Source organism: Rhamphochromis sp. 'chilingali' (assembly GCF_963969265.1).
Source record: "Rhamphochromis sp. 'chilingali' genome assembly, chromosome: 10".
Lineage (NCBI taxonomy): Eukaryota > Metazoa > Chordata > Actinopteri > Cichliformes > Cichlidae > Rhamphochromis > Rhamphochromis sp. 'chilingali'.
The window spans coordinates 15,756,129-15,771,372 of record NC_137937.1 but is presented as its reverse complement, the minus strand read 5'-3'; the positions used below and the strand labels follow the sequence as shown (position 1 = coordinate 15,771,372).

The window sequence follows — 15,244 nt, the reverse complement described above, 5'->3', positions numbered from 1 at the left end:
TTTGATTCCAGTCTTTATTACAACAGGAACAGCTTGGGTAATGCCATGTGCCAACGTTATTGCTTCTCAACACAACTCTCTAGGAGGTCAGCGTTAATATAAATGAATAATTGAAAGCAGGTGATTTAATGGGTTTACAAAATAGGCAAACAAAAAGAAACAAACATGAAATGATCGCTTGAACAAACAAAGCTGACGCAGAAAGCAGTTTTGACTGAAAAACAGGAGTCTTATTAAAATTTGGTCAACCCTCTTAACATTGATCTTAACTTAATTCACAATTATTCAGGATCAAACTGTTTCATGCCTTTGTGTGTCCGACATCAGATGGAAACTCTAAATTGTGACTTTCCATTCCGTGAACATGAAAACATGTACGCCACTAATCTGCCATTGGCTGCTGTACGTGTAAGCTGCACATTCCTCTGCAAACCTTACAACAGTTAGGCTCATTCCAGGCAAACCATCTCTGCAAGTATCAGAGAGGTCCTCTACATTCCTCTACGTCCGGCCTACAGACCTCCTGCACTACTGTTTCCAAAACAAAGGATGAACAAACTCTGGGCATTCAACGTGGCCGTCGTGTCTTGGCAGCTCGAGACATACCGGTGGTCTGGTTGGTGATGTGCGCCAAGCCAGGCAAGCTGCTAGCAAGTTTGGCCAGCCCACCATTAGTGAGCAGCTGATGGATGGCGGTGGTTTTAGCCACTCCTCCTGTGGTGACCACAGGCACTGCCCGGAGCAGAGCACTGCTGCTGGTACCGGCGGAGCTCAGGACCGGACCCTGTGGAATGGCACAAACAGCATGAGGGAAGATGAGTGGACAGGAAAGATGATTTTATCATCTTTTATTCCATTAGGTCACTTAAAAGGAAAAAAAGCAAGAAAAAAAAAGCAGTTTGGTAGTATTGAAGCCGATTAGACGCGATGACGACGTCTATTAACAAAAAAAAAAAAAAAAAGTTTTTCCTTGGCAATAAAACATATGCTCCAGTTTCTCTTTTATGTACCTAAACCATGGAAGTTCCACTAGATCTGTGTGTTTTCAGTTCTTTTAATCATTTGGGTAACCAATTACAAATGTGGCATATTCAAAAAATAGATTAACACATAACTACACACTTTAAAAAAATAAAAATAAAACCCTCTTTGAGTGTTATAAATAGTCTACATAATTTATCGCAAATGGATGGTTCAAAATCTGGTTTAGGAATCGAATACAACCACTCCAAGTGTTACCTGGGTGCCACCTGTGTTGGCTGCTGTTGAGGGAACGTTAGGAGCTTTGGTGACGATCTCCTGAAGACTGAAACTTAGGCCTTGTAGAAGACTGCTGGCGGAAGGTGCTGCACACACACAGATCAATCATTGATTGGGTTAAATCAATCCCAACGAAACATCACAGAAATTATTAAGGGAAAAAAACAAAACATTCCAAGGCCTAAACTAACAGCACACACACACACACACACACACACACACACACACACACACACTAGCCAGGGCAAGGTTTGGGTCAGTGACTGACAGCGATGGTGCAAGAGGTGATCAATGATGATGTTTGCTAAAACATGTTGTCCAAATTCTCAGCTCAGCGATCAAACTGGATCCCACACAATAAAACCAAGCAGAACTGCACTTGTGTTTTGATGTCACTATGTTGAGATCAGCTGCACAATTAAGAGTGCAAACAAGCGTGCAAGGCAGGACAAGATGAAGATACCTTGGGCAGTGGCTGGAGCTTGCGCCTGGGCTGGTGTGGAAGGCCCCGACACCATGCAAGGCTGCACGCTGCTGAATGAGCTGGAGCCTGGGGACAGGGCACCAGACACCTCTGAGAGACTACCAGACCTGCAGTGACACACATAACCACCAGTCTACTCAGGAGCTACCCCAGCAAGTGCTGCTTTGGCCATCACTCAGCTCCCAAACTCCAAGTACACCTCTAACCAATCCCTCTGCACCAGACACCCCACCAAATGGGAGTGGATGTGGGTGTAGGGATAGTTAGGGTTTCAAGTGCTCCAACCTCAATGTGTCAGTGTGTGTGTGTGTGTGTGTGTGTGTGTGTGTGTTATGGCGCTGGCTTGCTTACCGTTGGCCTGTAAGAAGTCCAGACAGCTCCTTGGCACCAGCTACAGTCTGTCCCATTGTCACAGTTAAGGGCTTTCCTGAGACACCCACTGCAAGAAAAAAAAAAAAAAAAGAAAATATGAAGGACAGTCAGTTATCTCGCTTTGGTAAAAACAAAAAAGGAACACAAAAACAAAAAACAACAAATAAATTATGATCATTTCTAGAAAAAGGGTGAATCTCAAAACAACCACCTGGTCATTAATGACAGGCAGAATGTTTGTTTTTTCAAAATAAAAGGCTTAGCAAAGCCCTAGTTTAAATTTAATAATGCATAATCAACAAAAAACACATTTTTCATCTGCACAGTTGAATGAACTCAACCTGCTCAAAGCATCTGTCTGCCCACAAGTGATTTTAATCAACGCATGAAAGAATGAACTATATCTTTTTATTCTGACAAAAACAAACAAAAAAGCCCAGACAAGTTCTCTCAGTGTTTAAAGATTCAAGTTTGTATGAAGCTATGTATGACATGAGAGGCAAATTACCCAACACCTTATAGTGGGTGACTGCAGGAATGTATTGCTGATTGGCTGAATCAGTCACTGCCTTCTTTTTGTGTGTGTCTGTGTGTTTTTTTGTTTTTTTTAAGGCTGTTTATTGGAATTTTATTTCACAAACTAAGTGGTTTGCCTCACTGACAATTCAACCAAGTAAATAATTAATCCATCTAGTGCAATTCAAAGCAGTTGGCATTTTTTGGCCATTTTGGGAATGTCCATGTTGCACTGATTTAAGCAGCAGATAAATAATTATTTTAGAGAAAAATAACAGTTTTTTACCATCTATAGAAACTTCACTTAAATTTATTTTTAACAAAAATTATGTTTTATAACTACAGACTGCTTTGGGCTATAAACTATCAGAACCTTTTCTGTAATTTTACATATTTATTGCACAGAAAAACTTAGATACACTGTTGAAGCTATACGTTTTTAAAAAATCTTATATTAACCCTCTGCGGTCCAGGGTATAATTGGCCGTTTTTGATTACTTTTGATTTCACCTCTACATTTCACATTTAAAAAACTGTTTATCTTGCCTTGTTTGGTATCATTATTTTCAGCACAACCTCGAATATCTGGCATTGGAGTTGTTTTTTCATTTTGACATACTATATTAGCACAATTGATCTAAACTCAGACAAAAATGTTTCATTTTAAATATTTAACGTGTTTAACGAATCATTTTCATAACTTGAAATCCAAATAGAAATTATACATTTCTAAAAATTGTGCACGTTTGGCAAACAAGAAAGGTATGGTACCATTTATCTAAATCTGGCCACAACCCTGGCCTAAACCCTGCAGGTCTGACAACAGGAGGTGTATCGGTCCAGTTTTCTATGTGGACACAGCGTTTACACTGGAATCTGCCCTTGGTGGCTTTTTTGGAGGAAATGTGACATTCGCTAGTATACCTGACACACAAAACAAAAAGTACACAATACAGTAACTATAGCCTCCAAACACACTAAATGTCACTAATGTCTCACATGTGAAAACTCGCCCTCTCTCTTTCTTTCAGTCGCCCGATTTCTCTCGCGGGCGTCACTCCTAAAACTTCCCCTTCTCCCTAAACAACCAAGTGCCACATGCTGCCATATCATTTTTTGATTGGCTCACATGGTACACTTTAACACCAATAGGGAACGGGTGTTTTTTATTTTTTCACTCGCAAGCGGAGAGTGTTTGCTAGCACTGTCCTTAGAAAACACCATTTTTACCGTTTCTTTCTGCCGTGCACACCGCTGTTTTGTTCAGAAAGAAACATCGCGTGTATTTTTTAATCATAACTCTGGTGTTACGTGGCCCATCGACACAATTTAAAAACTGGTATATAGTTTGAAGTCCAAATTGAATTGGAGACTCTGGGTCGCTGCATCTTGTAGCCGTGTTGTCTTAAATTGGTCATGTGATTTTGACGCGCCGGTGCGTCCGTCGACCCCAGAGGGTTAAGACAGCTCAGAAATTAAATATGTAGCTAATCTTCTTTAAACTGACAGTAAGATGATTTACTGGTCAAGCCCACTTCAGATCAAAGTAACTTGATAGAAAGTGAGCTTGACCTCCCTCACTTAGACCAGAGGTTTTATATGCAGCTGTGGTCATTTAACAGTGAACGCTATTGCCAGCTGTTTGTTTACTTAGATGCTGCCAGTGGAGTAGTCCATCTGGTTGCTACATTTAGGCCTTCCTACTTGCTGGTTTCATCTGGTTTAAACTGCAATTATCCAAAGTTGGTCTATTGGACTGTGGATTTTTTTCCCCCGACAGTGAGTTTTTTCATGACTGCATATGCTAAAAGTGTTGTGTGGAGAGCAGGGCTGGGCTACGGGTGACATTCAGAAGTCGACCCTTGTGGTTGTTTAGTCTAGATACAACGCCGAGCAAGTGTCAGCTTGTTGTGTGTGAACCAGTTTAGTTTATCATCATCTTTAATATCAAGAATATCAAAATTTCATGAGTATCAGCACCAATTTACACAATTTCTGATTACCAATACTCCTAAATCAAACCACTGTTAAAGGATCCCAGGTTTTGTACCTTCATGTGCAGCAGGACTGAGGCTGCCCCCTGCTGAATCGCTTTGGGAAACAATAGTAACCTTGATCTTTGCTCTCTTGGAGGCTTTGCTTGGAGTGGGACTAGGTGTCTGCCTCCTCTTGCCATGGGACCGCAGTTCATCTCTGTCCAGGCCCTCCATCTGATCAGAGGTCACCGGCACTGCACGGCACAGACAAACACACAGACGAACACACAACTATCAGTGAAGTACTGAAGTGACACGAACCTGTGGTATTTTATCCTTAACTAACCCCAAGCTTTGAAGTTAATATTTGCTCTCAAAAGCTTTATAAAGTTTTAATGCAGTAAAGTAGTCACATTAGTCTACAATTAAAGCAGCGGAAACAAAGGAAGGAGAGTGAAAGGGAAAGAGGAAAGAAAAAAAGGAAAGAAGAGGGATAGACACTTACCAAAAATACAAGGAGGAGTGCCAGGAGGAAGATTTTTCCTCACAAGCATGTTTTGTTTCATAAAAGCAGCAAACTGAGCTGGAATGAATTGGAAAAAAGAGCCGGAAAGGAAAGTTGTAGGAAGAGAAGAGACAAGAGGATGAGAGGAAAGTATTTCAGTCACGTTCCATCTTCCCCCATCAGATGTCGTGACTTGATAATCTCTTCAAAATCTTTGTTTTCTACCATCATTTTCACATCTTGCATTCTACCCTGTCTGGTTACCTTGTAACACCTCTGCAAAAATTCCACTGGAGTTAAGATCAATGGCTCGTTTTAACAAGTTCAAATAAACAAGTGGGGTGAACGGGACAACTGTGTACACACAGGTACCAAGGATCACAGTGCACAAGCGTATTTACAGAGCCCTTTTCAATGAATTCAGAGTTGAGTGAGTTGGTGCACTGACCTTGAGCCTGCTTGTGAGTGAGCACTGTGCCGGAGCGCTGCATGTGTGTCTTGAGCAACTGTGTAGCAGTGATAAGGCTGGACTTCTGTGCCGGAGAAAGACCAGATGTCTTGGGTTTGGGACTGGATGTGGGACTGCTGCAGACACTAGACAGATCCTGAGGATCGAGCGAACATGAGCACCTGGTGACTCATATGCAGACAGTGTAGCTTCTTACAATCATAAGACACGATGCTATGACTGCAATTCCACCATACAAGGTCTTATTATTAAAACTCAACAGCTACTGTTGAATGATAACAGTTATGATACACACCATTGTATAATTTACCATCATTTCATAAAACATTTTTTATTTCATAAAAATACAGAAGACTTCTTACCTCAGATCCTGACGGCGAGATAGGAACTCTCAGTGCAGGGGAGGATGGTCGTCCTCTCTCCATGTCAAAGGGAAGCTCCCGTCGAGGCCTTTTCTTCTTTTCTGTGTCCATGTCTCTCAGCTCACCTGAGCCATGACCGTGGCCCTCCGCCCGTGTAAGCACACCTGAAAGGAAGTCAGCGATCTCATCCTAAAGACCAGTGAGAGAAGAACAAAATATAAATATTCAAAATATAAACTGCAGCAGATGAAAAATGCTTTCTAGCTATGAGGGCCCACCTGAATGCAGCGGTCCACCATGGTCTGCGTCAGTCCTTCTGATTTCATCTTTGCTGAATTGATTCTGTGGAGTGGTTTAGAGTCAGAAGTGGAAAAATATTAAGTGTCATACTTGACCATGTAGCCAATCAATTGTTCAAACTATTAAAATGCGTTTTTGCATCACATATATGTGGTCTCAGAACATTTCATCAAGAAGTTCAGTGTCATATACGCTGCAAACAAAGTAGTTACACTTGAGCAAAGAAATGCCATATAACCCCCCAAAAAAACTATATTATTGCCCAGCAAACTTATCTCATTTATGTGCCATCTCTTGAGTTAAGTGCCTTCTTATCTTTGAACCATTCATAGATTTGTTTTGAAAGTGGTCAGGTACAAGCATTGGTCTGAAAATTTCAGTCAATTTGTTCTGAAAAAACTATGTGAGACCTTCAGAAAGCCTGGAGAACGATTGCTCATGAGCACTTTAAAAGCTAAATATATAGAAAAGAAGGACTTGTGCACAAAACTGTACATTAAGCTTTTGAGTAAATCTTTCTCATCCCAGTGATAAGTTCGATACAGGCATTTACTTGCTGTGAAGCGAATATCTTCCAAGCTTCACTGACATAATGAGGAATCTACTTGCATTTGACTCGTTGAACATCATCTCTGGTCCCTGCTAAAATATTATGTTTTTCAGATCTTTAAGGCTGTGACTGACCTCAGATTGTCATCCGCGCCTCCAACCACCACCATGCTGTTGTCTGCCCTGAGCTTCTCTCTGAACTCCTCCATTCCTTCTGTGCTACACTGGAGCGCGTTCTGGCCGACCACAAACAACACTGGTGTCTTCATGTCCAGGAGCGGGTCATCCACATCCTGTAAACCAGCAATATGTGAAAAACTGGCACAAGCAAAGTTTTGTTTTTCAGTTATATTTTTAAAAAAAAAAAAAAAGAAAGAAGAAGAAGAAGAAGAAGAAGAAGAAGAAGAAGAAGAAGAAGAAGAAGAAGAAGAAGAAAAAGAAGAAGAAGACAGTATTTTTTTCTAACAGTTGAGTAAAACATCAAAGATAAAAACCAGTGCTGAAGCTAGATAATGCTTTAGGTCATACCCCACGTGGCCCATTGACTGTTAGCAGGGGGAAGCCAAGACAGACCACAGCCGTCAAATACTCCATCAGGGACACCTGGAGTCAAAGTTTATTATTAAAATGTATTCTATTGCACACCTTTGACAATAGTGCACTTTTATTAGTGCCATCACATTAAATCACTATGATAAATACATGGTAAGTCTTACATGGCAAGCCATAAGAGCCCCAGCGTTCCAGCCGACCAGGATAATGGGTTTGTGAGGAAAGTGACTGTGAACCTGGTGGTTACATTTATAAAAACATGCAATCAGTGCAGGTACAGACGCACAAACAAAAAAAATAAATAACCATTATATAGCATCTCTAGTTTGGACAGTGATCTGAGTCATTACCTAATAAATACAATTAGAAATGTGCATAATTAAAAATCTGCCACATTCATCTACATGAATTTAACAAAATAAAGATCACAATCACATCGCAGCTATAGTCACTAATGCATCAAATAAAAACCAACATCCTACCTCCATGACCTTGGCCCTGACAGTACCCAACATGTGCTCTAGGCACTGGGTGATGCCAATATTGGCCCCGCTGTTCACATGAGTGTGTATTGGGATGACCTAACACAAAAACAGCTGTTTTAGGCAGTTTTCTGTGACAAAACAGGGAAGAAAAATATTTCTGTAAACACAAAGCTTTGATCTGATGGGACATCTGACCTTTCCAAAAAAGGAGAGCTGTGACTGCCAGAATCTCATTCTCCGTGAAGTGGAGAGGGCGGGATTGGTTGGGCTTGATGGTGCAATAAGGATGAGCGGGGATCCTGGAAGCTTGCTCTGCAAGGAGAAAAAAAAAAAAAAAAAAAGGATTCAGGGGTCACATGTGCAAAAAGTTAAATGAAAACGTTTTCTGTTGAAAACTGAAAGCGACTGATTTAATTTTACCGGCTTGTTTTGAGACAGAACTCCAACAGCTGGGTCCCATGGCCGTTTCAGTAGCAGTGACAGCGCCTCTGCGCTTGGAGCGCCGGTCTTTGCCGATGACAGCAACATTCTGTCGATCAGCGAGGGCAACTAAGCAGACAGAGGAACGTAACAATGGATCAACAGTCTCATTAATTAATGGCGACCTGTGTTGAGCTTAAAGTCAGTTTTCTGTGTCATGAATGAGGCCCTCTGTTAACCCAAATCACCATAGTAATTTATGCTGAACACATAAAATGGAGCAGGTTATACGCCAAGTTTGGGTTGAAAAATGAAAATAAATGAATAAATAAATAAAAAATTAAAAATAAATCACTGCAGATTATCTTTTATACTGCTGGAACTGCAGCTATAAGAATTAACACCAGCAATAGCTCTTCATTCAATAAAATTTATTTCACTTCAATCTGCCTGCAAACGAAAGCAATTTCCAAACTTCCTTTATTAGTCTGTGGGACGGTAATACTTAACGTTTAAATGGATCCTGTTTAAAGTGTCAGCGCTCTAATGTGCAGCCGTCACCGTAGGGAAAAACTAAAAAACACAGCAGCACTGAGAGCTAAAACAATTACCTTGAATTAAAATCTTTATTGTACTGCTTTGAGCACTAAATCACCAAATTAAAAATTTTCTGCAGCATTAATCTTTTGTCTTATTTGCAATAGTGTAGCACTGAACTTTCTAATGTTCTTTATAGATTGTTAAATCACCATTTCACCATCATTATCATTTGAGAACATCTCAGAAGCAGGCTGGAATCATAGAAATTTTGTGCGAAAGAAGAGTAACATGATGCGTGAAACACCCCTTTTATGTGAGCATGTGCAGATCCTGAAGCAAGAAACCTGGCTGATACCCACTGAGCTAGCTAAGGCAAAGAAACCCTGGCTGGGTTGAACTTTGTAGCCTATCCCTCTGGCACAGGCCTAACAGAAAAATGTACATCAGTTCATACTCTTTATTCAATTACGTACCTTGCTTTTGAGAGTCTGCAGCACATCCAGGTATGCAGCAAGCATGGCTAGGCTTAAAGACTCAATTAGAGTGGTGTGTAACCACTGTGTCAGTTTGGTGTCCCAGTTCACACTGGCCAGCGCATGCCGCACCTTCCTCGCACACTTGTCCACAGCTATCCTTCGCAAAATTGGCTCATTGGAAGTCTGTGAGAAACAAGATCACAGAACAATTCAGTCATTTTTACGTCTGAAATATAACCTACAGAACCAGGGATCCCCACTATCACTCAGCTGGCGAGTTCAGATGGTAAGCCCTAAAATTAGTTGTCATATGGTAAAAAACTTTTGTAAATTTCTCCTCTCATGCTTTCAGTTGCTTCTGTGTGAACAGATTATCCATCAGTGCATCACCCGGTAGCTTTCTTCATTTTTGTTTATTAAATTTATTAACCAAAGGTGCAATAGGGCATGAATTTCTCTGGGCAGAACTAGGGACTCAAAACCTAAATCACACACGGGCAAAACATGACCCGAGGGCCAGAGCGAGGCTGCACAACACTTTTAGACACCTGAAGCCCTGAAAGAAAAACTAAAATGAACCCCGCCAAAAAATAAGAATGAAAGGGAGGATTATGTTAACGAAGCTTGGGGAGAATAACTGCAGCAAGTCTGTCCTGCTATTTAGTAAGTCAAACAGGGGGTGCTTCACTACAAACTTTTTGTGATGAACTACAATGTATTACAGATCTTAGCATCCAACCCCCATTGGGCTTGAATGCATCTTTTGCAAATCTCAAACAGCAGTAACTTATCCTCATAACTTAGCTGCAGCCACATATGTAAAACTGAACAGATAATTAAATCAGACATTCATATACAAGTGTGTTTGTTTATGGGCTTCACAAACAGAACAGACTGCATTTAAAAATGTTCTTAATTTATTGATGCAGGAACATATTCTATTATTGCATCAGCTGTGTATATCCATATTTAGATATTAGGCAACAACATATTGGCACAAAGTGCCATTATTATATATAATATATCATTTCAACTGTTAAATCTTTTCCCACAGTCAAACAAAGAAGTTGTGAATAATTCTTAGTACCCTTTAGTACCCAAAACAAACAAACAACAAAAAAGACTTACATTTTCATTGGCCAGACGGGCTAGTCTTTCCGCTTGCAGAGCTTTAATGACCTTGTTGAACAATTTGTTCTGGGCCACTGTCCATCCAGTCCTGAAGCAGAATTATTTCAAAGAGATTTACTGCAAGTGGATAACGTTACATGATAAAAGGTGGAGCATTGAGGTGGTTGCTTACTTGTTTACATGTTCCTCCCAGTCATCAGGGGGCGGCGGACTCTCAGCAACTGTACGAGCAAACAGGACATGCCGCTCGCACTCCTTCATCACACTAAGGGCTTTGTGGTTATCATATAGAAGAACAGGTGTTGGCGTTACAGTTTCCACATCTATTAAAGAATCTGAATCTCTGCAGACAAAGAAAAAAAATACCGCATCACTACAAGTGATTAAAAATGTGCATCAGATTACTAATTTTACCATGGCTAAAGAGAAGCAGCCTAATAGGAGCATTTTTAACTCACAAAACGGGTTCAGGCTGGCGACGTGGGGTAACAAACAGCGTCCTCGTGGGTCGAGCACTGCTGGCATCTGGGTGGGCATTCCATGGTTTGGCATAGCTGTGGTCCAGAAATACTAAATCTAACTCTCTTTCATGGGCTGAGAGCTGGAACAACAAGGATGTGCCCATCTTTCGAGCTGAGGTCTGGAAGTCTTTATCTCCACCACGATGCATCCTCTTCCTGGGCCCCAAAGGGCCCCGGGAAGACCTTAACAACTGGTGCTGATTCAGGACAAACTTGGGAAAGAAGGGAAGAATTGTTTTTGTATTTTATGCAAAATAATCGAAGAATATTATCAAATTTGTCTGCCAAAAAATGACTTTATCTTAAAGTGGTATTGCTAATTTTACAGAAATATTAGTTGTGAAACATAGAAATCACACACACGCCCACGCACACATATGTGGGAGGAAAACTGTGTGTGTGTGTGTGTGTGTGTGTGAGAGAAGATTTGTATCAATTTTAATATTGAAACTCTTACATCATAAATCCATAAAGTTTGTGGTAGGGCAATAGCTCCAGACAAAGCCTTTAAAGCCCTTTAAGTGTTGACATATCAGAAAGACAACGGAATAACTGAACTACAGTCAGCTCTGTGGAAGCGAGCACATTCAAGGGTCTGCACTTACACAATTTCTAGTTTTTTTATGCATAGTGACAATGCGTTGAGCTCCAGGGCTTTACGCTATTTTCCAAATATAACTTATTTATAAGTTATTGATTTAAAAAAACCCAACAACAACAGCCTAAAAAGCCACAAAGCAACAATAAAAGCACTAACAACAACAGCACTACGAGCGATAGCGAAACAGTTTCAGTCCTGGTACAGAGTCAGACTGACGCTTAACACGTTTATACTCTTTAAGCACCACCTATTAGCTTCTACCATGTACTGGATATTATTTTGCCATTATAAACCACATATTGAGTCGCGTGTGGCAAATAACCAAAACATTCCACTTAATACGTGGGTTAAGTGTAATAGGTTCAATATTTATCACAAATACATTCGCAAATTCACCCGCGACTGAAAGCTGCGTAATGACCTAGCATGCTAGCATAATCATAGCGAGCTACAAGCTAAGCAAATGGTGTACCGCTCATTACCTCTTACTTTGATCACTCCATGTTGTCCGCGACGGCTTCAGCTCCTGCTTCGAGCAAAGCAAATATAAGAACGGCGTATTTACCGGGCAATGAAAGAGGTTATATTAAACATAAACATTTAGCTCGTAAAAGCCACTTCCTTTTGTTCGCTTCGTTGCCTTGTTAGGCTCCGCGCCCTCCCTTTCTAGGCCCTAAATTCAAGCGGCTCAGTCAGGCCTGCTGTTTCTACCAAACTGGCAACCCTGATCGTGGCGCGTCAGACAGAGAATGACGCAAAATATGGACTGGATTGATAAAAGTCTGGATTATTATCGGTCCCCCAGAAATAAAATACACGATTTAATGACATGAAATGTGCGTAACTGTAACTTGTTAAAAATGAATCCTACCATTTCCAAGATATATATATATATATATATATATATATATATATATATATATATATATATACACTGAACAAAAATATAAACGCAACACTTTTGTTTTTGCTCCCATTCCCCATGGGATGGACGTAGAGACCTAAAATTCATTCCAGATACACAATATAACCATCCCTCCCAAACAGTGGTCACAAATCAGTCCAAATGTGTGGTAGTGGGCACATCTGCTATATTGAGATAATCCATCCCACCTCACAGGTGTGCCACATCAGGATGCTGATCTGACATCATGAGTAGTGCACAGGTGTACCTCAGACTGCCCACAACAAAAGGCCACCCTGGAATGTGCAGTTTTGTCTCACAGCAAAATGCCACAGATGCCACAAGCAATGAGGGAGCGTGCAATTGGCATGCTGACAGCAGGAATGTCAACCAGATCTGTCGCCCGTGCATTGAATGTTCATTTCTCAACCATAAGCCGTCTCCACAGGCGTTTCCGAGAATATGGCAGCACATCCAACCGGCCTCACAACCGCAGACCTCGTGTAACCATACCAGCCCAGGACCTCCACATCCAGCAGGTTCACCTCCAAGATCGTCTGAGACCAGCCACCCAGACAGCTGCTGGAACAATTGGTTTGCACAACCAAACAATTTCTGCACAAACTGTCAGAAACCGTCTCAGGGATGCTCAACTGCATGCCCGTCGTCCTCATCGGGGTCTTGACCTGACTCCAGCTCGTCGCCGTAACAGACTTGTGTGGGCAAATGCTCACATTCGATGGCGTCTGGCACGTTGGAGAGGTGTGCGCTTCACGGATGAATCATGGTTCACATTGTTCAGGGCAGATGGCAGCTGAGAATGTCCCAGTTCTTGCATGGCCAGCATACTCACCGGACATGTCACCCATTGAGCATGTTCGGGATGTGCTTGACCGGCGTATACGACAGCGTGTACCAGTTCCCACGAATATCCAACAACCTCGCACAGCCATTGAAGTGGAGTGGACCAACATTCCACAGGCCACAATTGACAATCTGATAGACTCCATGCGACGATGTGTTGCACTGCATGAGGCAAATGGTGGTCACACCAGATACTGACCGGTTCTGGGTCCCCAGACCCCCAATAGCGCAAAAAACTGCACATTCCAGGGTGGCCTTTTGTTGTGGGCAGTCTGAGGTACACCTGTGCACTACTCATGATGTCAGATCAGCATCCTGATGTGGCACACCTGTGAGGTGGGATGGATTATCTCAATATAGCAGATGTGCCCACTACCACACATTTGGACTGATTTGTGACCACTGTTTGGGAGGGATGGTTATATTGTGTATCTGGAATGAATTTTAGGTCTCTACGTCCATCCCATGGGGAATGGGAGCAAAAACAAAAGTGTTGCGTTTATATTTTTGTTCAGTGTATATATATTTCATGACTTTCATTCTTCAAAGGTTGATTCTGTTCATCTGGACATAGCGTATTGAGTGGGAGAAACGTTTCGTCACTCATCCAAATGACTTCTTCAGTCTCAGCTGACTGCAGGTTTCTCCAATCTTATCGTACATTTACATATTGACTGAAATCAGCACCACTGAATGAACAATGTGCTGGGAGGTCAGTTCCTTCATCATGATTATGCAAATTCTCATGACCATTGATCAACAACCACTGATCAATGGCCATGAGTACTATTCTCAGAGAGTTGGGGAATGGCTGCAATCACAGCATTGCAAGATGGTGAAAGATGTACCCGTAGGCCCCCTCCTCGATTCAGAGATGGTCTTTCCCTTTTCACGTAAACAGCCTCCTTGACTCCGCTCAAACCGGCGATCCCCCCTGTCCAGGATGTGTACATCCTCATCATTGAAAGAGGTAATGTAATGATGCGATTTGCTCTAAGGAATTTCCCTGCCACCCGTCTGCACACCCCCTATCCCTTGCTAAATTCTTTTTTTAAAAACTGTAAATAACAAGAAAAATACAATTAGTAACCGACTTTCACTTTCAGAACTCCAGATCGGTGAATGATGACAGTGACAGTAACACCGGATCCTGTTCCGTTTCAGCTTTTCATTAAACCAATAATAAAGCCACTGTTTCAGTGTAAAAACTACAATTAATTAAATACAAGAGAAATGAACCGGTTTCAGGGGAAGGAAAAAATCTATAAATGTTCCTATTGTGTGTTAAACAACTGACATGCTCCATGACCTCACAATTCCCTACAAAAGTGAGTTCTTCTTTTTACGTGTACACACGTCAGGTTTCAAATTGCAGCCATGCAGGCGGTTGTTGTCTTATAATGCTTTAATGCTCCTATAACACTGGGGCCACTTTGGACTTTACACATCTGCTCCAGACACATCCGCCACCAGACACAGCCTTGCAAGGCTGTCCTATGTTGGTAATAATTAATTAATAATTCTAATAAAAGTGAGCACAAAAGAGAGGAAAACACCCTGCAATGAGCTGAAACATTAACTTATTTGTTCCTGCTTAAAACAGATTATTATTATTATTATTATTTGGTTTTCATATGTACCTGTTTTCAGAGATATTAACTTTAATAAAAGGAAATTAACTAGACAGGGCAACACGGTGGCAAGGTGGTTAGCCTTGTTGAAGCAAGAAGGTCCTGAGTTCAGTTCCACCATCAGGGGTCTTTCTGTGTGGACTTCCCATAGTCCAAAGACCTGCAGTTAGTGGTTAATTGGAAACTCTAAATTGTCCATAGGTGTGAATGTGAGTGCGAATGGCTGTCTGTGTCCCTGCGACAGACTAGTGACCTGGCTAAGGTGTACCCTGCCTTTTGCCCTAAAACAGCTGGGATAGTGCGACCCTGAAAAAGGATAAGTGGAA

General features: G+C 41.4%; 1 protein-coding gene across 4 annotated transcripts; it reads right to left on the bottom strand.

Annotated features, from left to right (window-relative positions):
• On the bottom strand, window positions 1–12,246 carry kansl3 (KAT8 regulatory NSL complex subunit 3). 4 transcript variants are annotated; one of them, XM_080894639.1, is made up of 19 exons: window positions 12,009–12,246; window positions 10,856–11,130; window positions 10,570–10,740; window positions 10,395–10,485; window positions 9,264–9,449; window positions 8,251–8,379; window positions 8,026–8,142; window positions 7,828–7,926; window positions 7,510–7,581; window positions 7,322–7,396; window positions 6,929–7,086; window positions 6,223–6,286; window positions 5,945–6,133; window positions 5,562–5,718; window positions 4,683–4,862; window positions 2,096–2,183; window positions 1,724–1,851; window positions 1,240–1,346; window positions 1–784 (listed from the first exon to the last, which is right to left on the bottom strand). In XM_080894639.1, the coding sequence occupies exons 2-19, from the start codon at window positions 11,065–11,067 to the stop codon at window positions 569–571; spliced, it is 2,439 nt and encodes an 812-aa protein (XP_080750765.1). In that variant the 5' UTR covers window positions 11,068–11,130; window positions 12,009–12,246; the 3' UTR covers window positions 1–568. The 4 variants fall into 4 exon arrangements, with proteins under 4 accessions (XP_080750765.1, XP_080750764.1, XP_080750766.1 ...); XM_080894638.1 differs by having other exon boundaries at window positions 12,002–12,245; XM_080894640.1 differs by having other exon boundaries at window positions 647–784; window positions 1,724–1,810; window positions 12,002–12,245.
• Between the last annotated feature and the right edge of the window lie 2,998 nt (window positions 12,247–15,244).